We start from the raw sequence: 26,428 nt of genomic DNA, 5'->3' as shown, positions 1-26,428 counted from the left end.
CTACACCCCCCCCCCCCCGTCACTTATTAACCCCTTATTAGCCCCTGATCACCCCATATAGACTCCCTGATCACCCCCCTGTCATTGATTACCCCCCTGTCATTGATCACCCCCCTGTAAAGCTCCATTCAGATGTCCGCATGATTTTTACGGATGCACTGATAGATGGATCCGATCCGCAAAACGCATCCGGACGTCTGAATGAAGCCTTACAGGGGCATGATCAATAACTGTGGTGATCACCCCATATAGACTCCCTGATCACCCCCCTGTAAAGCTCCATTCAGATGTCCGCATGATTTTTACGGATGCACTGATAGATGGATCCGATCCGCAAAACGCATCCGGACGTCTGAATGAAGCCTTACAGGGGCATGATCAATGACTGTGGTGATCACCCCCCTGTCATTGATTACCCCCCTGTAAAGCTCCATTCAGATGTCCGCATGATTTTTACGGATGCACTGATAGATGGATCCGATCCGCAAAACGCATCCGGACGTCTGAATAAAGCCTTACAGGGGCATGATCAATGACTGTGGTGATCACCCCCCTGTCATTGATTACCCCCCTGTAAAGCTCCATTCAGATGTCCGCATGATTTTTACGGATGCACTGATAGATGGATCCGATCCGCAAAACGCATCCGGACGTCTGAATGAAGCCTTACAGGGGCATGATCAATGACTGTGGTGATCACCCCCCTGTCATTGATCAACCCCCTGTAAAGCTCCATTCAGATGTCCGCATGATTTTTACGGATGCACTGATAGATGGATCGGATCCGCAAAACGCATCCGGACGTCTGAATGAAGCCTTACAGGGGCGTGATCAATGACTGTGGTGATCACCCCATATAGACTCCCTGATCACCCCCCTGTCATTGATTACCCCCCTGTCATTGATTACCCCCCTGTAAAGCTCCATTTAGACGTCCGCATGATTTTTACGGATCCACTGATAGATGGATCGGATCCGCAAAACGCATCCGGACGTCTGAATGAAGCCTTACAGGGGCGTGATCAATGACTGTGGTGATCACCCCATATAGACTCCCTGATCACCCCCCTGTCATTGATTACCCCCCTGTCATTGATCACCCCCCTGTAAAGCTCCATTCAGATGTCCGCATGATTTTTACGGATGCACTGATAGATGGATCCGATCCGCAAAACGCATCCGGACGTCTGAATGAAGCCTTACAGGGGCATGATCAATAACTGTGGTGATCACCCCATATAGACTCCCTGATCACCCCCCTGTAAAGCTCCATTCAGATGTCCGCATGATTTTTACGGATGCACTGATAGATGGATCCGATCCGCAAAACGCATCCGGACGTCTGAATGAAGCCTTACAGGGGCATGATCAATGACTGTGGTGATCACCCCCCTGTCATTGATTACCCCCCTGTAAAGCTCCATTCAGATGTCCGCATGATTTTTACGGATGCACTGATAGATGGATCCGATCCGCAAAACGCATCCGGACGTCTGAATAAAGCCTTACAGGGGCATGATCAATGACTGTGGTGATCACCCCCCTGTCATTGATTACCCCCCTGTAAAGCTCCATTCAGATGTCCGCATGATTTTTACGGATGCACTGATAGATGGATCCGATCCGCAAAACGCATCCGGACGTCTGAATGAAGCCTTACAGGGGCATGATCAATGACTGTGGTGATCACCCCCCTGTCATTGATCAACCCCCTGTAAAGCTCCATTCAGATGTCCGCATGATTTTTACGGATGCACTGATAGATGGATCGGATCCGCAAAACGCATCCGGACGTCTGAATGAAGCCTTACAGGGGCGTGATCAATGACTGTGGTGATCACCCCATATAGACTCCCTGATCACCCCCCTGTCATTGATTACCCCCCTGTCATTGATTACCCCCCTGTAAAGCTCCATTTAGACGTCCGCATGATTTTTACGGATCCACTGATAGATGGATCGGATCCGCAAAACGCATCCGGACGTCTGAATGAAGCCTTACAGGGGCGTGATCAATGACTGTGGTGATCACCCCATATAGACTCCCTGATCACCCCCCTGTCATTGATTACCCCCCTGTCTTTACAAGATGTCCGCATGATTTTTACGGATGCACTGATAGATAGATCGAATCCGCAAAACGCATCCGGACGTCTGAATGAAGCCTTACAGGGGCGTGATCAATGACTGTGGTGATCACCCCATATAGACTCCCTGATCACCCCCCTGTCATTGATTACCCCCCTGTCATGGATTACCCCCCTGTAAAGCTCCATTCAGACGTCCGCATGATTTTTACGGATCCACTGATAGATGGATCGGATCCGCAAAACGCATACGGACGTCTGAATGAAGCCTTACACGGGCGTGATCAATGACTGTGGTTATCACCCCATATAGACTCCCTGATCACCCCCCTGTCATTGATCACCCCCCTGTCATTGATCACCCCCCTGTCATTGATCACCCCCCTGTCATTGATCACCCCTCTGTAAGGCTCCATTCAGACATTTTTTTGGCCCAAGTTAGCGGAATTATTTTTTTTTTTCTTACAAAGTCTCATATTCCACTAACTTGTGTCAAAAAATAAAATCTCACATGAACTCCCCATACCCCTCACGGAAACCAAATGCGTAAAATTTTTTAGACATTTATATTCCAGACTTCTTCTCACGCTTTAGGGCCCCTAGAATGCCAGGGCAGTATAAATACCCCACATGTGACCCCATTTCGGAAAGAAGACACCCCCAGGTATTCCGTGAGGGGCATATTGAGTCCATGAAAGATTGAAATTTTTGTCCCAAGTTAGCGGAACGGGAGACTTTGTGAGAAAAAAATTAAAAATATCAATTTCCGCTAACTTGTGCCAAAAAAAAAAAAATTTCTATGAACTCGCCATGCCCCTCATTGAATACCTTGGGGTGTCTTCTTTCCAAAATGGGGTCACATGTGGGGTATTTATACTGCCCTGGCATTCTAGGGGCCCCAAAGCGTGAGAAGAAGTCTGGTATCCAAATGTCTAAAAATGCCCTCCTAAAAGGAATTTGGGCCCCTTTGCGCATCTAGGCTGCAAAAAAGTGTCACACATCTGGTATCGCCGTACTCAGGAGAAGGTGGGGAATGTGTTTTGGGGTGTCATTTTACATATACCCATGCTGGGTGAGAGAAATATCTTGGTCAAATGCCAACTTTGTATAAAAAAATGGGAAAAGTTGTCTTTTGCCAAGATATTTCTCTCACCCAGCAAGGGTATATGTAAAATGACACCCCAAAACACATTCCCCAACTTCTCCTGAATACGGCGATACCACATGTGTGACACTTTTTTGCAGCCTAGGTGGGCAAAGGGGCCCACATTCCAAAGAGCACCTTTAGGATTTCACGGGTCATTTACCTACTTACCACACATTAGGGCCCCTGGAAAATGCCAGGGCAGTATAACTACCCCACAAGTGACCCCATTTTGGAAAGAAGACACCCCAAGGTATTCCGTGAGGGGCATGGCGAGTTCCTAGAATTTTTTATTTTTTGTCACAAGTTAGTGGAAAATGCTGATTTTTTTTATTTATTTTTTTTCATACAAAGTCTCATATTCCACTAACTTGTGACAAAAAATAAAAACTTCCATGAACTCACTATGCCCATCAGCGAATACCTTGGGGTCTCTTCTTTCCAAAATGGGGTCACTTGTGGGGTAGTTATACTGCCCTGGCATTCTAGGGGCCCAAATGTGTGGTAAGGAGTTTGAAATCAAATTCTGTAAAAAATGACCTGTGAAATCCGAAAGGTGCTCTTTGGAATATGGGCCCCTTTGCCCACCTAGGCTGCAAAAAAATGTCACACATCTGGTATCTCCGTACTCAGGAGAAGGTGGGGAATGTGTTTTGGGGTGTCATTTTACATATACCCATGCTGGGTGAGAGAAATATCTTGGCAAAAGACAACTTTTCCCATTTTTTTATACAAAGTTGGCATTTGACCAAGATATTTATCTCACCCAGCATGGGTATATGTAAAATGACACCCCAAAACACATTCCCCACCTTCTCCTGAGTACGGAGATACCAGATGTGTGACACTTTTTTGCAGCCTAGGTGGGCAAAGGGGCCCATATTCCAAAGAGCACCTTTCGGATTTCACAGGTCATTTTTTACAGAATTTGATTTCAAACTCCTTACCACACATTTGGGCCCCTAGAATGCCAGGGCAGTATAACTACCCCCCAAGTGACCCCATTTTGGAAAGAAGAGACCCCAAGGTATTCGCTGATGGGCATAGTGAGTTCATGGAAGTTTTTATTTTTTGTCACAAGTTAGTGGAATATGAGACTTTGTATGAAAAAAAAATAAAAAAAAAAAATCATCATTTTCCACTAACTTGTGACAAAAAATAAAAAATTCTAGGAACTTGCCATGCCCCTCACGGAATACCGTGGGGTGTCTTCTTTCCAAAATGGGGTCACTTGTGGGGTAGTTATACTGCCCTGGCATTCTAGGGGCCCAAATGTGTGGTAAGGAGTTTGAAATCAAATTCTGTAAAAAATGACCTGTGAAATCCGAAAGGTGCTCTTTGGAATATGGGCCCCTTTGCCCACCTAGGCTGCAAAAAAGTGTCACACATCTGGTATTGCCGTACTCAGGAGAAGGTGGGGAATGTGTTTTGGGGTGTCATTTTACATATACCCATGCTGGGTGAGAGAAATATCTTGGCAAAAGACAACTTTTCCCATTTTTTTATACAAAGTTGGCATTTGACGAAGATATTTATCTCACCCAGCATGGGTATATGTAAAATGACACCCCAAAACACATTCCCCACCTTCTCCTGAGTACGGAGATACCAGATGTGTGACACTTTTTTGCAGCCTAGGTGGGCAAAGGGGCCCATATTCCAAAGAGCACCTTTCGGATTTCACAGGTCATTTTTTACAGAATTTGATTTCAAACTCCTTACCACACATTTGGGCCCCTAAAATGCCAGGGCAGTATAACTACCCCACAAGTGACCCCATTTTGGAAAGAAGAGACCCCAAGGTATTTCGTGATGGGCATAGTGAGTTCATAGAAGTTTTTATTTTTTGTCACAAGTTAGTGGAATATGAGACTTTGTAAGAAAAAAAAAAAAATCATCATTTTCCGCTAACTTGTGACAAAAAATAAAAAGTTCTATGAACTCACTATGCCCATCAGCGAATACCTTAGGGTGTGTACTTTCCGAAATGGGGTCATTTGTGGGGTGTTTGTACTGTCTGGCCATTGTAGAACCTCAGGAAACATGACAGGTGCTCAGAAAGTCAGAGCTGCTTCAAAAAGCGGAAATTCACATTTTTGTACCATAGTTTGTAAACGCTATAACTTTTACCCAAACCATTTTTTTTTTACCCAAACATTTTTTTTTTATCAAAGACATGTAGAACTATAAATTTAGAGCAAAATTTCTATATGGATCTCGTTTTTTTTTGCAAAATTTTACAACTGAAAGTGAAAAATGTCATTTTTTTGCAAAAAAATCGTTAAATTTCGATTAATAACAAAAAAAGTAAAAATGTCAGCAGCAATGAAATACCACCAAATGAAAGCTCTATTAGTGAGAAGAAAAGGAGGTAAAATTCATTTGGGTGGTAAGTTGCATGACCGAGCAATAAACTGTGAAAGTAGTGTAGGTCAGAAGTGTAAAAAGTGGCCTGGTCTTTCAGGGTGTTTAAGCACTGGGGGCTGAGGTGGTTAAAGAGGACCCTTCATCTGTTTTACTTATAGGAGCTAAATACCTGTCCCTAGCTGTGACGCTCTCCGATGTGATTGAATCGCGGCACAGCCAAGGAGAAGGAGACGCCCATTGAGAAACCCTGGCGTCTCCTCCTCACTGTAGCGATGCTCAGGATTTACATACTGAGTGCGAAAACTTCAGGAGGACGCAGAGGGGCGTAGGGGCGATGTTTGAAAAAAATAAATGGGTCGCAGCATCAGCAGGGGGTACCCCGCAAGTGCAGGTATTTAGCTCCTATAAGTAAAACAAATGAAAGGTCCTCTTTAAGCTGTTTATAGATATTTGATAATTGCCACTTTGATGGTGGTGACACGCAACCACATTCCGATTGGCAGAATGTGAACATTTTTCCTAGGGAGGACAGAGATATGAGTGGCTATTGAACATCTCTGGTGCTGATCTCTTAGGATGAGCTAATAGAAAAAAAAAAAAGTAACGTGACCAGTACTCTAGTGATGTCTACTAGTATATACATATGTAGCCGAGCTAAATTTGACTCTTATAACACCTCTCAGTGCTATCTCGGGGCAAAAACCATTGAAATCCATTGAAAAACATTTTCTTGCCATTGATTACATAACGCGTCAACTATCAAGTTTAGCTAAGCTGCATTAGTGTATATATATATATATATATATATATATATATATTCATTCAGGGCCGGATTAAGAGCATCATGGGCCTGGTGCAGAAGATTTTAATTGGCCTTTTTATAGAAAATGAAAACGCAACGCAGAGCAACTTTTTATAGCACAAATAAAGTGTGAATTTACGCAAAATTACACATGTGAAAATACGCATGCATAAAGTTTGAAGTGTGAACGGGTCTGCGTAATCCCATTCAAGTCTATTGGACTAAAGTTCATGCGTAATTTTGAAGCAGATTTACGCACGGGTTTGCGTGTGAAAAATCTGCTGTGTGAACTTAGCCTAAGTGTACATCTCTGGCCACAGTTTAAATATACAGCCATCTATATAGATGGCTGTATTATGTATAGCCACGCTGGATATGTCATTCAGGAGCATGAAAAAGCTATTCACGTCTAGCTTTTCCATGCTCCTGAATGGCATATGTGTTTATAAAAGCTAATCTATTATAAGCAGATATGCCATTGAGGAGCTTGGAAAAGATAGGTAGGCAAGAAATAGTCACCTAGCTTTTCCATGCTCCTGAATGGCATATCTGCCTATAGGTATATCTGTTTATAATAACTGATCTATTATAAGCAGATATACCACTCAGGAGCATTGAAGAGCTAGGTGACTATTTCTCACTTAGCTTTTCCATGCTCCTGAATGGCATATCTGTTTATAATAGATCAGGCTCAGCTATTATAAAAGATATATATGCCTATAAGCAGATATGAAATTCAGGAGCATGGAAAAGCTAGGTGAAAAAAATCATCACCCAGCTTTTCCATGCTCCTGAATGACATGTATAAATTATACAGTATACAGTATAATAGGTGAGGTGAGCCAATGCTGATTTATTTACCGCCTATGAGTTGTTTTCTGGGCAGTACACTGAAGGCTGTTGAACGTGACTCACCGCTGGCAGCGCCCCTGACTCCACGCAGGAAGAATTTTGAACTTCCAGCGCGCAGCAGCCGTCACGGTCTTTCACTTTACGGCATGGCCTAGGCCCCAGGGGAGGAGTCTGACGTGACGACGCAGCGCGGCGTGCACAGCTGACCTGTCACCTGACCTGATCTGTCAGCTGTCACTGTCCTGGTGAGTTCTGTAAAGGGCCGGCCTGGGAGATTTCTCCTTGCGCGCCGGCCCTGTCATCATCTGACAGTCGGCACGGTTCGGTCCCACTAAAGGTTTGCGGGGCGGCCGCCAGGCAACCTCAGCGAGGCGGCCTATGCGGGCGAGGGTGGCCACTTGCAGACCCCCAAAAAGGAGGACATCAAACCCTGAAAAGGAGGACATCGTATCGGGGACAGTGGCACACAATAGTTCAATATTACACCATGCAAGATACTACATTATACAGCTGGTATAAGTTATACATCTTGTATATAGTGATATGGACCATGCCGGTATAACCTGGGTATCTCCTGTATATAATTATATATGTACAGCTGGTATAAGTTATACATCTTCTTGTATATAATGCCCCCAATGTAGGTCCCCATCTTAAATTATGTCCCTCATAGTGTAGTAATTATTTTTTAATGCCCCATCTTAAATAATGCCCCCATAATGGCCCACCGCTGTTTTTGTTTTGTTGATTTTACAAAAAAATATATATCACATCATCCACTTGCTCGCGCTGCAGCAGTCTCTTCTATCTTCACTGAACAGGATCTGCAAATGTGCGCAATGATGTCACTGCGCGCTCCCATGTGGTTACGTCACCATGCACATCGCCGGTCCTGCTCAATGAAGAAAGAGACTGCTGCACCGCAAGCAAGTGGATGAGGTGAGTTTTATATATTTTTTTGCTGCGGGACACTATGGGGGCATTATTTAAACAATGGGGGACAATTTTTTTAACTCCTAATTAAAGTGTACCCGTTTTTAACGGCTGTTAGACGGGTGCACTCCTGTCTATCGTAAAAAATTGATTTCAATAGGGTCCGCATGGCCGTGGAAACAGACAAAAATAGGACCTATTTTTGGACGGACGCTATTCACTGGCCGTTAAAAAGAGTGGCCATGTGAATAGCCCCATACACTTTCATTGGTGCTAAAAATGGCCGTGTGACGGGCGTTACACACGGCCATTAGTCACTGTCACGTGCATGCAGCCTTAGATAGACTCTCAATCAGCACCTGGTTGCTATGCAATAATGCATCATTTGATTCGTTTAGACCCTCAGCATCTTCCTCAGACAAGTAGCTGCTGCGTTAACACCTGGTTGCTATGCAATAATGCATCATTTGTTTCGTTTAGACCCTCAGCATCTTCCTCAGACAAGTAGCTGCTGCGTTAACACCTGGTTGCTATGCAATAATGCATCATTTAGACCCTCAGCATCTTCCTGAGACAATTACCTGTGTTAAACGCAGCTACTTGTCTGAGGAAGATGCTGAGGGTCTAAACGAATCAAATGATGCATTATTGCATAGCAACCAGGTGAGCAACCAACCAGGTGCTGATTGAGAATTTGAGAGTCACCACCAGCAGCTCCTCCTGCATTTATATGAATGACACAACCGCAGTACACAAGTGAAGAAGCTCCAACCTGAGGAGCTGTTTGACTGCAGGAGAAGGACAGGAAGGAGTTACTCACATCACAGGACTATAATAAAATTCACCTCCGGGCGGCAGGCGGCTCAACACAAGACTACTGTCTAGACAACATGAGAGGAGGTGGACAGAGACTGGAGTTCCGACAAGCTGCTCTAACCTGTTGTGTGCTGCTGCTGCGTGAGAGTGACTTAGTGGCGCGAAGCAGGCAGCGTGTGATGTCAGTGCGCAGTGCGCACTGTCTGTGGGATGTGACAAATTGAAATGTGAGTGCAGGCCGATTTATTTTTGTAGGGTTACTTAAAGTGCCAGTACCTGCCGTTTGCCATTCTGCCAATAACCTCAGAAAAGGAGGACTTCTGGCCGTCCGTCCTGGCCTGCGGCCGGACGGAGGACCAGGAGTCTAAAAACCGGACGGTCCGGCCTAAAACCGGACGTCTGGCCGGCCTATGCGGGCTGCTGGGCCTATTTTCATGCAGGGGCTTGGAGCTGCAGCTCCATCCGCCCCTACGTTAATCCGGCCCTGTATATATTGTGACACAGTGAGGGGTTGTGTCTGGTAAGGCAGGTATTTTCCTCCCAGCATGTGCGGCTAGGCTGTTTTCCAGCCAGGTGAGGTCAAATACCGGCCCGGAGTTTAAGTGCCGGTCCGGCTTTTGGCAGCACCTAGCTGTGCTTAAAGAGGACCATTTCACCGATCCTGACATTGTGAACTAAGTATCATGACATATACAGCGGCGCCCAGAGATTTCACTGCACTTACTATTATCCCTAGGCGGCGTTCCGTTCTCCCGTTAGGTCCTCCGGTATGTTCGGGGACTTGATTATAGTAGGCGGAGTCTGCCCTTGTTCTGCTGGGCGTCTCCTTCTCCTAGGCTGTAGCGCTGGCCAATCGCATCGCAGAGCTCACAGCCTGGGAGAAAAAAACTCCCAGGCTGTGAGCTCTGCGCTGTGAGCTCTGCGCTTCTCCTACAGCCTAGGAGAAGGAGACGCCCAGCAGAACAAGGGCAGATTCCGCCTACTATAACCAAGTCCCCTAAGTCTCCGCCTACTATAACCAAGTCCCCGAACATACCGGAGGACATAACGGGAGAACGGAGCGGCGCCCAGGGATAATAGTAAGTGCAGTGAGATCCCTGGGCGCCGCTGTATATGTCATGATACTTAGTTCACAATGTCAGGATCGGTGAAAGGTCCTCTTTAAATAGGCAGCTGGGCTCAGCAGAGATGTCTCTGTTTTTGGGATCTGAGGCTTTGTGCCGTGCTGGAGGTCTGAGAGCCACATGCGTGGGAAACATACTGGAGGCAGAACTGCCAGCAAGGTGACTTGTGTTATATGAAATTTCCATTGTGTGTGAATTAACACCAAAACTGCAAAGTTACGTGCTGTTTAGTGCAATTGCCTCAAGTGTGAATAAACACTGACGTTTTGAATTAAGAACTTGTATTTTGCCTCTGTACTGCGCCCGCTTACCCCATCTACCAGAGCGAAACCCCACAATTGGTGGAGCATGCGTGCAAGAGCAGTGGTGCTGGCGTGAACGCTGATATTTTTGGTTTCTGCATTTTTCAGGCACGGTTGTATGTCGTACATTAAACCAGCTGTATTGCAACCAGTGCCCCACGACAAAATGGAGGCTGTTGTGAAGGCCCTCATGGAGACTAATCTGCAGCAGGGAGAGACAAACCTGCAGCAACGCGAGGCTAATAAGCAGCAGCAAGAGACCAATCAGTTGCTGCTACAACATGTGATGGCTTTGCAGACAGCAGGAGCAACCCCAAGCATCCACGATGCCCGGAAAGCAGTCCGTGACGCGATTCCTAAGATGACCCCCGCAGACGACATCGAAACCTACCTGGTGATGTATGAGAAAGTGGCCATCAGGGAAAAGCTACCCCGTGACCAGTGGGCTGAGGTCGTCGCTCCATTCCTGGCATCCGATTCCCAGCGGGTGTATTTAGACTTGCCGGACAATCAAGCGGCTGACTACCAAAAAGTAAAGGGTGAAATTTTGGCAAGACTGGGGGTTATTGTGTTGTTCCGGGCCCAGCGGGTACATCAGTGGGGGTTTAAGCCGGCTGAGCCTGCGAGGACACAATATTATGACTTACTCCACCTCTTGCAAAAGTGGCTACAGCCTGATGTGCTGAGTCCCACGGCTATACTGGATAGACTATTGGCTGATATATTCTGGAGAGCTCTGCCACCCCCTCTCCAGCACTGGATCGGCCAGGTGTCTCCTGGCAATGCCCTGGAAATGGTGGAGCGCTACGAGGCTACTAAGAAGGTTACAGGGGGTAGTTTTGGGAGGGGGGCAGTCAAACCCAGTAAATCTCCACCCCAGACCCAGCGACTTGTACCAACCAAACCCACCCGGGGTGTACCCTCTACGGACCTGGATCCGATAGTCTGCTGGCGGTGTCAGGAGCCGGGCCATGTAAGAGCTGACTGTCCCCATTAGGTGGAACCCATGGATACTAACTATGGCTACCGTCAGTCGCTATATGCCAGGAAGCTGTGTGCAGCAGGTACCCCAAAAACTCTAAACCACCTGTGCCAGGTGGAGGTAGGAGACACCCCATCGGAGGCTCTGCTGGACTCAGGGAGTCTGGTGTCCCTAGTAAGGGCTCCCCTGGTAGGTCAGCGTAGTATACTGGCCGGAAAGTGGAGGTCATGTGCATCCATGGAGACTTAAAAGACTATTCCACCGCCCTGGTGTCTATAAACACATGGGCTGACAGATGGACTCACGAAGTGGCAGTTGCTCCAAATTTACACTACGAACTTATAATAGGGAGAGACTTCCCGGGTTTCCCGGCACTGTGGCCTGCTATGAGAGTGACTGATACCCATGAGACAGGGGTAACCCTAGCAGAGTGGCCCGGCTCAGGGGGGAGACCAGAACCCTAGGAACCTGAGGCCAAAGGGCCAGCAGCAGGCATGACCACCACTTCGGTGGAAGAGGGGGGGACAACCCCGCTAAGTGTGATGGTGGGAGACGTAGAGGACTTGCCGCCGGGTCCTGAATTGTCAGACCTAAATGTCTCCGGGGATAATTTTGGTACCGCCCAATGTCGGGACCCAAACCTATCCCGCGCCTGGGAAAATGTGTTAATAGTAGATGGGGCAGAGTCAGTGTTTCCCTGTTTTGTAGTTCATCAGGATATGTTGTATCGGGTAAACCAACTATGGGGTGAGCCTATTGAACAGTTGGTGGTCCCCAAGGCTTATCGCAAGCTTGTGTTAGATTTAGCCCACCAACACGTTCTCGGGGGTCACCTGGGGCTGCAGAAAACTCAGGATCGTATTCTACAGCGGTTTTACTGGCCCAGCATATTCAAAGAAGTGGAAGTGTTTTGTAAGTCTTGCCTGACCTGCCAGATAACTAGCCCCCAGCCACATTTCCGTAGTCCCCTAGTACCTCTCCCGATTATTGAAGTTCCGTTTGACCAAATAGCTATGGCCCTCATAGGCCCAGTACCGAAGTCCTCCAGAGGGCATCAACACATCTTACTGATTCTAGACTACGCCACTCGGTACCTGGAGGCGGTGCCACTGCGACATACCTCGGCCAAACTCATAGCTAAGGAGTTAATGGAAATGTTTTCCTGACTAGGACTACCTAAAGAGGTTCTGACCGACCAAGGGACCCCTCTTATGTCCAAGGTAATGAGGGAACTCTGTAAGTTGCTGCACATAAAACAACTACGGACGTCCGTTTACCATCCGCAAACGGACGGTCTGGTAGAACGGTTTAGCCAAACATTAAAAAATATGTTGAAAAAGGTAGTGTCTAAAGATGGGAAGGACTGGGATCTCCTTCTGCCCTATCTCATATTTGCAGTGCGAAAGGCTTCTACTGGGTTCTCACCCTTCGAACTGCTATATGGCAGACACCCTCGCGGTCTCTTGGACGTGGCCAAAGAGGCGTGGGAACAATTACCCACTCCACATAAAAGTGTCATTGAGTACGTTACCCATTTGCAAGATTGGATGGAGACAGTGTTGCCTCTTGTTAGGGAGCATATGGAGGCAGCTCAGCGAGCCCAGAGTCGGGTCTATAATCGGCAGGCCAGGGTCCGGATCTTTTAGGCTACTTTCACACTAGCGTTCGGAGCGGGTCCGTCTGATGTTTCATCAGACGGATCCGCTCCTATAATGCAGACGTTTGCATCCGTTCAGAACGGATCCGTCTGCATTATAACTTAGAAAAATTTCTAAGTGTGAAAGTAGCCTGAGCGGATCCGTTCAGACTTTACATTGAAAGTCAATGGGGGACAGATCCGCTTGAAGATTGAGCCATATGGTGTCATCTTCAAGCGGATCCATCCCCATTGACTTCCATTATAAGTCTGGACGGATCCGCTCGCCTCCGCACGGCCAGGCGGACACCCGACACCAGGTGTCCGCTCACTGAGCGGAGCGGAGGCTGAACGCTGGCAGGCGGATGCATTCTCAGTGGATCCGCCTCCACTGAGAATGCATTAGGGCCGGACGGCTGCGTTCAGGGCCGCTTGTGAGCCCCTTCAAACGGAGCTCACGAGCGGACACCTGAACGCAGGTGTGAAAGTAGCCTTACCCGGGTGATCGGGTTTTGGTTCTGGTGCCGACTGTGGACAGTAAGTTCCTGGCTAGGTGGCAGGGGGCCTACGAGGTACTCGAGAAAATTGGAGATGAAAACTACAAGGTACAACAGCCAGGGCGGCGAAAGCCAGAGCGGCAAATCATAATGAGGTGGTTATTATGGGGGACTTCAACTACCCAAATATAGACTGGGAAACTGAAACTTGTATATCTCATAAGGGAAACAGGTTCGTGGCAATAACCAAAGACAATTACCTCTCCCAACTGGTTCAGGACCCGACTAGAGGGACGGCCATACTGGACTTAGTATTAACCAATAGACCTGACAGAACAACAGACGTGCAGGTTGGGGGACACCTGGGAAATAGTGACCATAAAGTAATAACCTTCCAATTATCATTCAAAAGAGCGTTTCTACAGGGAGGAACAAAAATACCAAACTTCAAAAAAGCTAAATTTAGCCAACTAAGAGAGGCCATAGGCCAAACTAACTGGGACAAAGTCCTCACAAATACAGACACAAAATGGGATATCTTTAAAAACATCCTAAAAACTCATTGTGAGAGGTACATACCGTATGGTAATAAAAGGTTAAGGAACAAAAAGAAACCAATGTGGATAAATAGAACTGTAAAGAAAGCAATAAATGACAAAAATAAAGCATATAAAACACTAAAACAGGAGGGTAGCACGGAAGCACTGAAAAACTATAAGGAAAAAAATAGAACATGTAAAAAACAAATAAAAGCGGCCAAATTAGAGACCGAGAGATTAATTGCCAAAGAGAGTAAAACTAACCCTAAAATGTTCTTCAATTATATAAATGTTAAAAAGTATAAATCTGAAGGTGTTGGCCCTTTAAAGAGTAATGAGGGGGGAGTCGCAGAGAGCGACGAGGAGAAAGCAAAGCTGTTAAATATTTTTTTCTCCAATGTATTCACTGAGGAAAATAAACTGTCAGATGACATGCAGAATGTAAAAATAAATTCCCCATTAAAAGTGTCCTGTCTGACCCAGGAAGAAGTACATCAGCGACTTAAAAAGATTAAAATAGACAAATCGCCAGGACCGGATGACATACACCCCCGTATCCTAAAGGAATTAAGTAATGTCATAGCCAGACCCTTATTTCTGATATTTGCAGACTCTATACTGACAGGGAATGTCCCACAGGATTGGCGCGTGGCATATGTGGTGCCAATATTCAAAAAGGGGCCAAAAACAGAGCCTGGAAACTATAGGCCGGTAAGTTTAACATCTGTTGTGGGTAAACTGTTTGAAGGTTTTCTGAGAGATGCTATATTAGAGCATCTCAACGGAAATAAGCAAATAACGCCATATCAGCATGGCTTCGTGAGGGATCGGTCATGTCAGACTAATTTAATCAGTTTCTATGAGGAGGTAAGTTCTAGACTTGATAGCGGCGAATCAATGGATGTCGTATATCTGGACTTCTCCAAAGCATTTGACACTGTACCACATAAAAGCTTAGTATATAAAATGAGAATGCTCGGACTGGGAGAAAACATCTGTATGTGGGTAAGTAACTGGCTGAGTGATAGAAAACAGAGGGTGGTTATTAACGGTACACACTCAGATTGGGTCACTGTCACTAGTGGAGTACCTCAAGGGTCAGTCTTGGGCCCTATTCTCTTCAATATATTTATTAATGATCTTGTAGAAGGCTTGCATAGTAAAGTATCAATTTTCGCAGATGACACTAAACTGTGTAAAGTAATTTACACTGATGAGGACAGTATACTACTACAGAGGGATCTGGATAGATTGGAGGCTTGGGCAGATAAGTGGCAGATGAGGTTTAACACTGATAAATGTAAAGTTATGCACATGGGAAGGAATAATGCAAGTCACCCGTACATACTAAATGGTAAAACACTCGGTAACACTGACATGGAAAAGGATCTAGGAATTTTAATAAACAGCAAACTAAGCAGCAAAAACCAGTGTCAGGCAGCTGCTGCCAAGGCCAACAAGATAATGGGTTGCATCAGAAGGGGCATAGATTCCCGTGATAGGAACATAGTCCTACCACTTTACAAATCGCTAGTCAGACCACACATGGAGTACTGTGTACAGTTCTGGGCTCCTGTAAACAAGGCAGACATAGCAGAGCTGGAGAGGGTTCAGAGGAGGGCAACTAAAGTAATAACTGGAATGGGGCAACTACAGTACCCTGAAAGATTATCAAAATTAGGGTTATTCACTTTAGAAAAAAGACGACTGAGGGGAGATCTAATTAATATGTATAAATATATCAGGGGTCAGTACAGAGATCTATCCCATCAGCTATTTATCCCCAGGACTGTGACTGTGACGAGGGGACATCCTCTGCGTCTGGAGGAAAGAAGGTTTGTACACAAACATAGAAGAGGATTCTTTACGGTAAGAGCAGTGAGACTATGGAACTCTCTGCCTGAGGAGGTGGTGATGGTGAGTACAATAAAGGAATTCAAGAGGGGCCTGGATGTATTTCTGGAGCTTAATAATATTACAGGCTATAGCTACTAGAGAGGGGTTGTTGATCCAGGGAGTTATTCTGATTGCATGATTGGAGTCGGGAAGGAATTTTTTATTCCCCTAAAGTTGAGAAAATTGGCTTCTACCTCACAGGGTTTTTGTCCTTCCTCTGGATCAACTTGCAGGATAACAGGCCGAACTGGATGGACAAATGTCTTTTTTCGGCCTTATGTACTATGTTACTATGTTACTAGGTTTACCATGTGAATTTACTCAAACCGTGGAAAGATAGGGAAACCTGTACAGCCCGCGGCCGGGTTTTCTAGGAGAAGAGGTACCGGCCCCTCTGTCAGTAAAAATTGCTGACAGCCTCTCCTCTAAATAGACTAAGGAGGCCAGGGAGTTCGTTAGTCGGAACACGAATGTGTTCTCGGACCTCCCTGGACGAACTTCCATAATTCAGCATGACATTTCACTGAGCCTCAGGCAAAAGTCCAATTAAAACCATACCGGGTACCCGAGGCTCGGCGACAAGGCATATCGGAGGAGGTGCAGCTAATGTTGCAGCTAGACGTCATTGAGGAGTCAAAAAGTGAGTGGGCTAGTCCTATAGTATTGATACCCAAGCCGGACGGGACATTGCTGTTTTGTAATGACTTTCGAAAACTTAGCAAGGTTTCCAAATTTGATGCGTATCCCATGCCCCGGGTGGATGAGCTTATCGAGAGGTTAGGACAAGCCCGGTATTTTTCTGTTTTGGACCTCACCAAAGGGTACTGGCAGGTGCCCTTAACGGAGGCTGCCAAAGAGAAAACTGCCTTCATCACGCCTGAGGGGCTGTATCAATATAAGGTCTTACCCTTTGGTCTGCATGGCGCCCCCACCATTTTTCAGCGACTAATGGACATTGTGCTTCGTCCACATCGTCGGTACGCTTCGGCTTACCTGGACGATATTGTCATCCACAGTACCGACTGGAAAAGTCACCTACCCAAAGTGCAGGCTGTAGTGGACTCCCTTCGTAAAAGCTGGCCTAACCGCTAACCCAAAAATATATGCGATAGGGTTAGAAGAGACAAAGTACCTGGGGTATGTCATTAGGCGCGGAGTCATCAAACCCCAAGTGAACAAAATAGAGGCAATACGGAATTGGCCCCGACCTGTCACCACTAAATAAAGTCATTCCTGGGAATAGTGGGCTATTACATGAGGTTTGTTCCCCACTTTGCTACTCTAGCTGCACCCTTGACAGGGCTCTTGAAGGGAGGAAAATCAGTGATGGTTCACTGGGATGATCGGGCGGAAGAGTATTTTGCCGCTTTGAAGTCGGCCCTGTCTGGGTCACCAGTTTTGGTGACGCCCGACTTCAAGAGGGAGTTCGTTGTACAAACGGATGCCTCCGAAGTAGGCCTCGGTGTTTTACTTCTCAGGAAGTCAACGGGGTACAGGTACGGTATAGTCAAATACTGGACCGGAGTTAAGTGCCGGTCAGGGTTTTGGCAGAACCTGGCTGTCCTTAAATAGGCAGCTGGGCTCAGCAGAGATGTCTCTGTTTTTGGGATTTGAGGCTTTGTGCGTGCTGGAGGGCTGAGAGCCGCATGCGGGGGAAACAGGGCCCCTAATGCTTGCTGTGGACTACTGGAGGCAGAACTGCCAGCAAGGTGACTTATATGAACTTTCCATTGTGTGTGAATTAACACCAAGACTGCAAAGTTACGTGCTGTTTTGTGCAATTGCCTAAGTGTGAATAAACACTGATGTTTTGAGTTAAGAACTTGCATTTCATGTCTCATATCTATTTGTGAATCCACATTTTATTCCATTGAAGACACTTAAGGCGTACATCATGTGTATGTAAGAGTGCGTATAATGGAATAACGAGGGCAGTGTTAATAGAAGCACCACATAAGCACAACAATTTTATCTACAGTTTTATCTTCCACAATATACAGTATGTAATGAAAAACATGTAGGTGCAGTGAATTTTATGATCTATTATTTCAAGGGGTTATTTCAAGAATTTTTTATATTTTTTTCTTTGAGTTGGCGGCCACTCATTAAGTACCTGCATCTTCTCAGGATGCCCTTCAATTAACTCTTGTTAACCCCTTCCTCATAGAAAATAGTCCCTCATGTATAGCCCCAGAGATGCATATCATGCAGTATGTAATCTATGGAATTAAAATATGGAAGCTACTGAGCATGTTAGTCCACCACAAAATGCAGAAGACGAAGTTAGATCAGAGGGAAACACAGCAGGAGGGGGGGGGGGGGCATCTAAAAGAGGTTTCACTGTATGCTGCTTCAAATTCGATGACATAGTAGTGGCTTGTTAAACACTGCACATGTATTGGTAGTGCCCAACATGTTATGGACAAAGACATTTGTTCTCCTTTTAGATCAGGGTATACATTGCTGAATATACCTTTAACAGACATCAGCAGCTGCAGGAATTAGGTAGCCACTAGCTGACATGCCAGATGCCACATTGTAAAATCAACCAGTTCTGGGGACAAAAAGCACAATATGAAACTTGAAGCTATCAGGAGAACATAGATTGACTTCATGTTCATTGTAGTTCTGTAATCCCAGAAATCTGAGCGCTTTATATGCAGGTTTAGAGTAAAACCCTGCACAAAATTACTTAAGACCCTTGACTATATTTTTCTATGCTGAAATTCAATGCCTGAAAGAGACCAGTGCAATGACACTAAAATACTATAGTCCGTAGAGCAATACAAGCTTTGTAGGGTGTGCTTATTCTAGCAGATTAGTTCTCAGTGCTTATTTTATCCATTTAATAAGGATGTACCAAGAAGAACATTTATACAGTGCTTGAAAGGGCATGTATTAAATGTAAGCAGATCATTGTAAGCTAATGCATATTAAAGGGGTTTTCCATGAATAATGACTTTTTATCTAATGCCTGCAGCCTGCCTCCGTAAATAGAAAATCCGTACTTACTTGTCCCTGTACTCCACAATGCCTCCACTTCTAGTCCCCGGACTGTTACATCTGGCACTGCCTTGGCATAGTCACAGGCTCCACTGCAACCAATAGCCGGCTTCAGCAGTGATGTGCCACTTGTGGCCAGTTATTGGCTGCAGCGGCGAATGTGACCAATGCTAGAAGAAAGCAAGCTAGAGACCGTAACGTGGACACAGCAGAGGCAGTGTGGAGGACAGTAGCAGCAGGAGGCAGGTAGGTATGGATCTTCTACTTACGGAGGCAGGTTGCAGGCATTAGATAAAAGTAATTATTCTTGGAGAACCCCTTTAAAGAACACTAAACGAGAAATAATGACAACAGAAAACAGGCAAGACTTTATTTTCACACTGCTTTTGGTATATATGGTGGTATGCTGTATGTTCCCAATGCAGAGCCAGGGTGTTGTGAAGGTGGGGCCATAGGTCCCAACTAATTAATCATTAGTTATGCCAGATACTGGCATAAATAATTATTGAAATCTATGGCAGCTCCGAGCACGGCGAGCTGGAGGTAGCTAATTTATGACGAGGCCGGTGCAGGCCCTATCAAGGCCGTTGTAACACATGTAAATCAGGGCCAAAGTCTTAGCACTTGAGGAGTGTGTTGACAAGCTGTCCGATAGTTTCTGTAGCAGCCAGAAGTGTTTTTTGGTACTCACCAGAGGATATTTGCTTATAGAAAGTGGCCTGCACAATTCTTAATTACGTCCTGATAGATACAATACATAGAAGTGAAGGATGGTGCACTTTCTGTTTCCCATGATTACGGTATATATGCAGTATATATGCATAGGAACACGAGGCTCAAATGTAAAAATATAAAAATGAATTGTTTTATCTACTTCAGATGACAGAAACCTGGTATAACAGACTTGGCATAACGCAGAAAAGGCATTTCCTTTAGCCATTCTTTTATTCTCTGGATGTACTCATGCTGACCTACAATTCAGAAGGGTCTATTTAGGGAAAGGAAGTGTTCAATAAATTGTGCTCTGAGTAAAGAGTTTAGTTCTCACAAAGCTGAGGATGCTCTTCCCTTCCTGTATTACTGTGAATGTCTAAATGTAATGTATGGAGCTTGTATTATTCTTCTACTGCATGAATAAGAAATATATTTACACATACTAATATACTCATCTGACCCATAACTAAGCTGATGTGGGCTTTTATAAAGTCGTTCTTGAGATCGTCATTTCCTCTCAATAACTACGCTCCCCCATTTCAGTATGCGACAGCCACGTGGCAATATAGTGCCATATAGTACTGTAAGTACAAACATCTGCAGTCTAAGTCAGCTTCTCAAGAACGTCAAGACCGCAAATACATTGCCTGAATCATCTGGAAGTATCATCAGCACAACCAATGTAAAGGGGTGTAGGAGGGTTTTATGTATTTTCCCTGTCAATGGACAAGGGCAAGCACTGTCCCTTCTGAGGCCACAAGGGCCAAAATCAAACTTTGGGACTGATTTTCAATGGAGAGTATATACGGTATGTGTGTGCTGTGGGCTGCTTTGTGGAGCTGAGTGGACACCCTCTCCCTTTTTTGGTAAAAAATAAATAAATAAATAGCTCACAAATATGCATTCCTGAGACATTTTTAAGACCCTTCGTGACACCATGTCACCCTCTAGAGTCTAGACACCACCCAAATCATACCAGACTTTCACTCAGTCATTGGGATACATTAGAATTTTCGGATGCAGCCGTGGACGCCCCAAAGCAATTGCCCTTTTTGCTCTTCCCACAAGATGTATAATCTCACAGCATTTTCCGTTTTACCAGTTTATTTAATCTACCAAGTTCTGAGGTATGATATCATGTTTATCAGCTTCATCCCAAGCAGTGGGTTAAAAGGATATACAGCGCAGCATGGCATAAAATACCACAAGAAAACCGAATCTCACCTCCAGACAAAATCTGGATTTAGGCAAGCTAGCACATCATCATGAGACTATTAAGTGATAAGACAGATAGGTTAAAAGCGCCTCTCTCAAATTATTAAAAAGGTACATTTCCTTTCAATGCTCCTTACAGACAAAAGAAGATGGATATTACAGACCTTTGCTATGAATTTCATGAATGACTTTTACATAGGTCATTTTCACTAGAAAACAATCTTAAATCCCTTAAAAAGGATGAAATCCAGAAGACCGTGCAACACTTATCATATTGTTTCAATTCAAAACAAAGATCACTTCTAGATTTAAAAACCTACATTAATGTATTCACCTACCAATGTGAATCAGGGTCCTAAGGCTATTTATAAAGATCCTTCCTTGCTGGTCCTCTTGGCTTCACATATGTGATTTGAGATTACCAACTTTAACCTTATACAAGGTTAAGAAAAACATCATTTTGCGATACCTTGTCAGAGGATATAGATGATATATTTGTCTGTGTGAGTAAAGGGAACTGCAGCCTGTGTACAGTTTTGCTCTTGTATTGCAATAATATATTGAGCTTGTGTTGTGAGATATTGGAGTCTTTAACAAAATTTGCTGAACATTAAGGCAGACATCTCTATGTAACAGCACTGGCAGAGAAAACAGAGGAGCGCTCATAGGGTATGTAAGTATGTAAATACAATTGGTATAGAAGTATAGTATATAATGGCTCACCTTCTGCGGTTGTGCTAATTTACACACAACACTACTGGTTCTGGATGCAAGCCACATCCAGGAAAGTAGAAGGAACCAGATGATGAGATGATGAAGAGATGATGCTGCAGGCCATTTTAAGTAACTAAAATAAAACTTCAGGCATTCATCACTTGGATTGGATCAATCATTGGGTTGGCACCATACAGTGTCCTACATCTCTGTGGTCACTGCAGTGTCATCTCTTCCTGGTTTCTGAATGTAGATGATGCATTCACTATACCCGGTGTGTGGACTTCCCAAAATGCACAAACATTTTAAAATTTACAATTTTTAACCGAAACAAAAAAAAAGGAAAAGTGACTGACCAGAACACGATCTCCAAGGCGCAGATCCTTGTCCCCCTTCTTCACTGACCCACTGTCCGAAAGGTTTGATCCTGATTCATTTCCTGTCTTTATGGTGCTGTTTAACACACTCTCCCGCAGTGGCACAATTCGAGTGGTCAGAGGTGGCGTAGCAGTTCCAGAATGCAATGATAAGTTCTGAGTTGTCAAAGACTCCACTGAATGTGAATCACTCCCTGTACCATCTGCCACAGGTTGTCGGGTCAGCTTAGAAGGTCTGGTAAATATTCCCTGGAGTGGTTGACACTCAAAATAACGTACTCCACCTACAGAGCCATCATTTTTTCCAACAGGGTCATCCAAAACAACACCTGCCCACTGACCTGGAGCAAATTGGGTTTCTCCTAGATACTGTACCACTCCAGACTTCACTCCATTGACCCACACACGTTCACCAACTACATAGTCTCCCAGGGATTCATCCCCCACTTCAGTGTACTTGGAACTTGATTTTTCAGCAACTATTGAAGAAGTTGAACCCTGTTTGTGCAAAGGTGAACCTGTGAAAAAAATAATGTATTATTATATCACAATTTAACCCTTTCCACCATTATGTATGACACATTAGAGGAATGACAGAAGGAACACAGAGAAGTGACTAACCAATGTGCTAAATGTAGACACTTCTCTTATCAGTGCTCAGTCCCATCCATTCTTCTCATCAGGTGGATTTTAATTAAGATATCACTATCATGCCAAGAGCTATTATGTTGAAAACCGTGTTGTTCAATGTGGCAACTGCATCGATTAGTTATGTTCCACTGGATAGGAATGCCAATGGTACGTCTTGGAGGGGTTTTCAAATCTAGCCACCCCAACCCCCCCCCCTCCCCCAGACTATTCAGACATTGATGAAGTATCCTGTGGGTCTATGGTTGGAAAACCCCTTTTAATAACCATATAGCCTAAGTTGCTAAAAGCTGATCATTGTCTCCTGATATACATCCAACTAGAACACTACTTATGTTTAATATCAAGTCTGGGATCACAATGCAGGTGAAGATGATTCTCCTCTTGCCTCAGTGAATCAGTTGAATCAAAGCAAGAGAATTCTCAGAAGAATTTCTTGGTTAGAAAGAGACAGAATGTGTCTTTACATTATGTATTAATATGCTGGGAGCCCGACCAAGTTGCCAATAATAGCCGAGTTAATGTTATTTAACACATCACAAGGGTCACATCATGGGGTCCAAACACTGATTCCAATGCTTACATTTATGATTGACTCTCTTTACAAATTACTATAGAATTAAATCATGGCAAAAGGTATGATTTGGTTAGCCGACTATCACTGGCCATACATTTACTTTACATCAGTCATTCAAAAGATTGGACGTCCATTTAATAACTGGACAGATCGAGTCCCTTTTAGAGTAAGTGTCAGTGTTGGTGGTGGCACTGATATGGCTTACAGCAGGGGGTCCTGAGCAGAGGACCCTTCTCAATGAATTCATATGTCCAAATAGGTATAGGCGGGGTTGTCTTAATTTAGGAAATCTACTATCTAGCATAACTGCCTCCTACCATGAGACTAAATTATATATGTGTACATAGCTCAGCGGTTCCGTGACTCTGTTACCATGACAACCGAAAGAATTTAATCTAAGGTCTATAATAAAAAGCAATACTCTCTAATACAAGGCAAATAATGGAATCACTATCCAGGAATTGTATAAATACATCTATAAAGTGTTTGCTGAAAGGACGAAATGTTATGAGCGGTATGGCAGAATTTGTTTTTACTAACCACTATAGACTATACATGTCCAGGTAGTCGATACTTAAAGGGTCACTGCGTTTTGGTAAAACTTTTGATATGCCATAAAGAAATATCAAAAGTTTTGATCAAGGGGGGTCTAGAATGAGGAATCAGTTGCGTGCTCTCTCTTTGCTGCAGCAGAAAGGCTCAATAGAAGTCTATGGGCCCATCTCAATTCCATCCGATGCAACAAGAAGCTTGTGATTATGCATGCACTTCTCTCTCCTCGTTTTAGAAATCGGTGGTTGTGTCAGCTAGCACTGGCTGTACTGTACAGTATCCGACTGACCACCTTTGCATTCAGTTTCAGCCTGTATGTGGTCCAGTGGCAAGCAGCCACATCAGCAGACAAGACATGGTCAGGAGACCTCCATTCTTGACCTCCAGAAGTGGGATTTAGTTCTATCAGACATTAATGGCATATTCTGTGCTTATCCCCTCAATGTCTAAAATGGGAAAAAATGCTGTCCACTCTGAATAATCCTTTCATGTGGATGAGCCCATGAAGATAAGCTGATTACAGCTTGTCCACTTCTGAGACACGCAGTGATAAGTTATACTTTTGTGGAGAAACCTGACAGCATGTTTTCAATTTCCTTACAGCACCACCAGAAGGAAAATTAAACATTATATATTTCCTACTGTAACCAATAAGCTGTCCACATATAGTCTAAGAAAGAGAGAGAGAGAGAAGAGAGGGAGGGAGAGAGAGAGATTGTTTCTATAATAATAAACTGCAGAGTTTCTTTAATAATCTATCAAGTTTCTTATATGAACATAGGCTGGTTGAGGAGCTCTACATTGACTATATGTATGTAGTGCAGTAAGTCTACTGTGTTATGTGACACTTGTGCAGGGGCTGGGAGACTAGGGGCCCACCTTGCTCAGGGGCCCACCGGGGGTACCCCTGTGGGTCAGTCCAAGCCTGCCCTTTATATTTCCACAGATTCCACAAAGGTAATGTACATAAGCCAGCAGACTTGCAGTCTATGTTCCAATACATCCTAATAGTGTTTGATGTGGTTGAAATATGGGCTATTCATCCACACCAATACTGGTGAATCTGTGCCACATTGAAAGACACTGATCAGCATGATCCTAGTATCAAATTGGTCAGTAGTATTAAAGGTGTTGTTTCATCTGCAACATTTATAACATATCCACAGGATATGTCATACCTATGCAAATAGATGTGGGTCCCAGTGGTGGGACCTGCACCTATCAGGCAACTATGACATCCTGTGACGTCTGCCATATATGCTATAAATTTATTTTTAAATAGTTACAAAGTAGTATACTTGGTTCCATTATAGCTACCCCCCACTTGTAAAATATTTAAAAAAGGGAGGGCACCCGCTTCAGTCAGCAATTAGCTGAATGGGTATTTTAAGGCATTTCCTGCATGTCAAGGAAGTATAGAGCTGCAAGGAACTGGGCAGAGTTAGGCCTCTTGCCCACGACCGTATGCTCTCCGAGATATACGGTCAGTGAGCGGGCCATATGTCCCGGAGCGGCATTGATCGTGCGCACGGGAGCACACAGTATGATAGATTACAATGAAGCTATGATCTTATGAGTGCGGGACAATAGCTCCTCCGCCGGCCCGACGTGCACAGCATCATTGTAATCTATGATGCTGTTTGCTCCCATGCGCACGATCAAATCCGCTCCGGGACATATTGCCCGCTCACGGACCGTATATCTCGGAGGGCATACGGTCGTGTGGAAGAGGCCTTAGAGCACCTGTTGGGATGGTATTAGTGGAAGTAAGTACTGCTTCTCTTATGACCCTGCTGTAAATTACCTTTCTTATGCTGGAATACCCCTCTAACTTCAACAACTCTTTAGGACAATAGGGGAATTTACACTATACTTGTCAATATGTGTTAGATTCAACTTCATATATTTTCTGGCTCTGGACGACCCTAAACAGCAGTTTCTGGATATATCCACCATACTACATCCCACAGTGGAAACCTGTAGTAACTTTAACAGTAAGTACAGCAACATGTGCCAACGGTGCATACCGAAATCTCAAATGGGGAAAACTTCTCATGTTAGTGTGCAAGTATTTAAAAACAAGTGCTGGTTATATTAGGTATACATCCACTGGCATAAGCAATACAATTGGTAATAATAATCAAATTAGGCAGAGTATCACACAGTAATACTCTGCCATAGGGATACTAGTGATAATACATGGTGATTGATTATTATTAAGGATGAGCGAATCGACCCTGTATGGACAGTGGGGATATATTGTTATTGTGTAATAAATATGTTATTATTCATAGTACAGCATATAGTCATTTATTGTAGTAGTCGCCGCCGTAGTAGTAACATAGCGCACGTAGTTCAGTTCAAAGTAAGTGCAACAAGGAAGTTAGTTAGTATTTATAGTATAAATAGGCGGAGTCATCAATAGACGACTTACGCCTATTTATGAATATTAATTATTGATATTAACGCAAAATATTAATAATTAATATTCCCTTTACCAATGACCGGCCCTTTTTTTAAATACTTCTGCTTGAACAATAACATAAGAAGTTTTCCCCATCCGAGTTGTCGTCTAATCATTCTTTCATGCGGACAGCTGCAGAAGAGGGGTGGTGACAAATCAGGTTTACTCTCCACTGCATTGGTCAATT

General features: G+C 44.4%; 1 protein-coding gene across 3 annotated transcripts in view; it reads right to left on the bottom strand.

The window, feature by feature from the left end:
* CLIP2 (CAP-Gly domain containing linker protein 2) overlaps nt 1–26,428 on the bottom strand; it is a 141,379-nt gene that overhangs the window by 45,912 nt on the left and 69,039 nt on the right. For all 3 annotated transcript variants that reach the window (XM_040424830.1, XM_040424831.1, XM_040424832.1), the window contains exon 3: nt 21,980–22,518. In XM_040424830.1, the coding sequence (XP_040280764.1) occupies nt 21,980–22,518 (539 nt within the window). The remainder of the gene's footprint in view (nt 1–21,979; nt 22,519–26,428) is intronic.

This window comes from Bufo bufo, chromosome 3 (genome assembly GCF_905171765.1).
Source record: "Bufo bufo chromosome 3, aBufBuf1.1, whole genome shotgun sequence".
In the NCBI taxonomy this organism is placed as follows: domain Eukaryota; kingdom Metazoa; phylum Chordata; class Amphibia; order Anura; family Bufonidae; genus Bufo; species Bufo bufo.
Note: the sequence above shows the minus strand (reverse complement) of the source record. Positions and strands in the feature narration are given on the sequence as shown.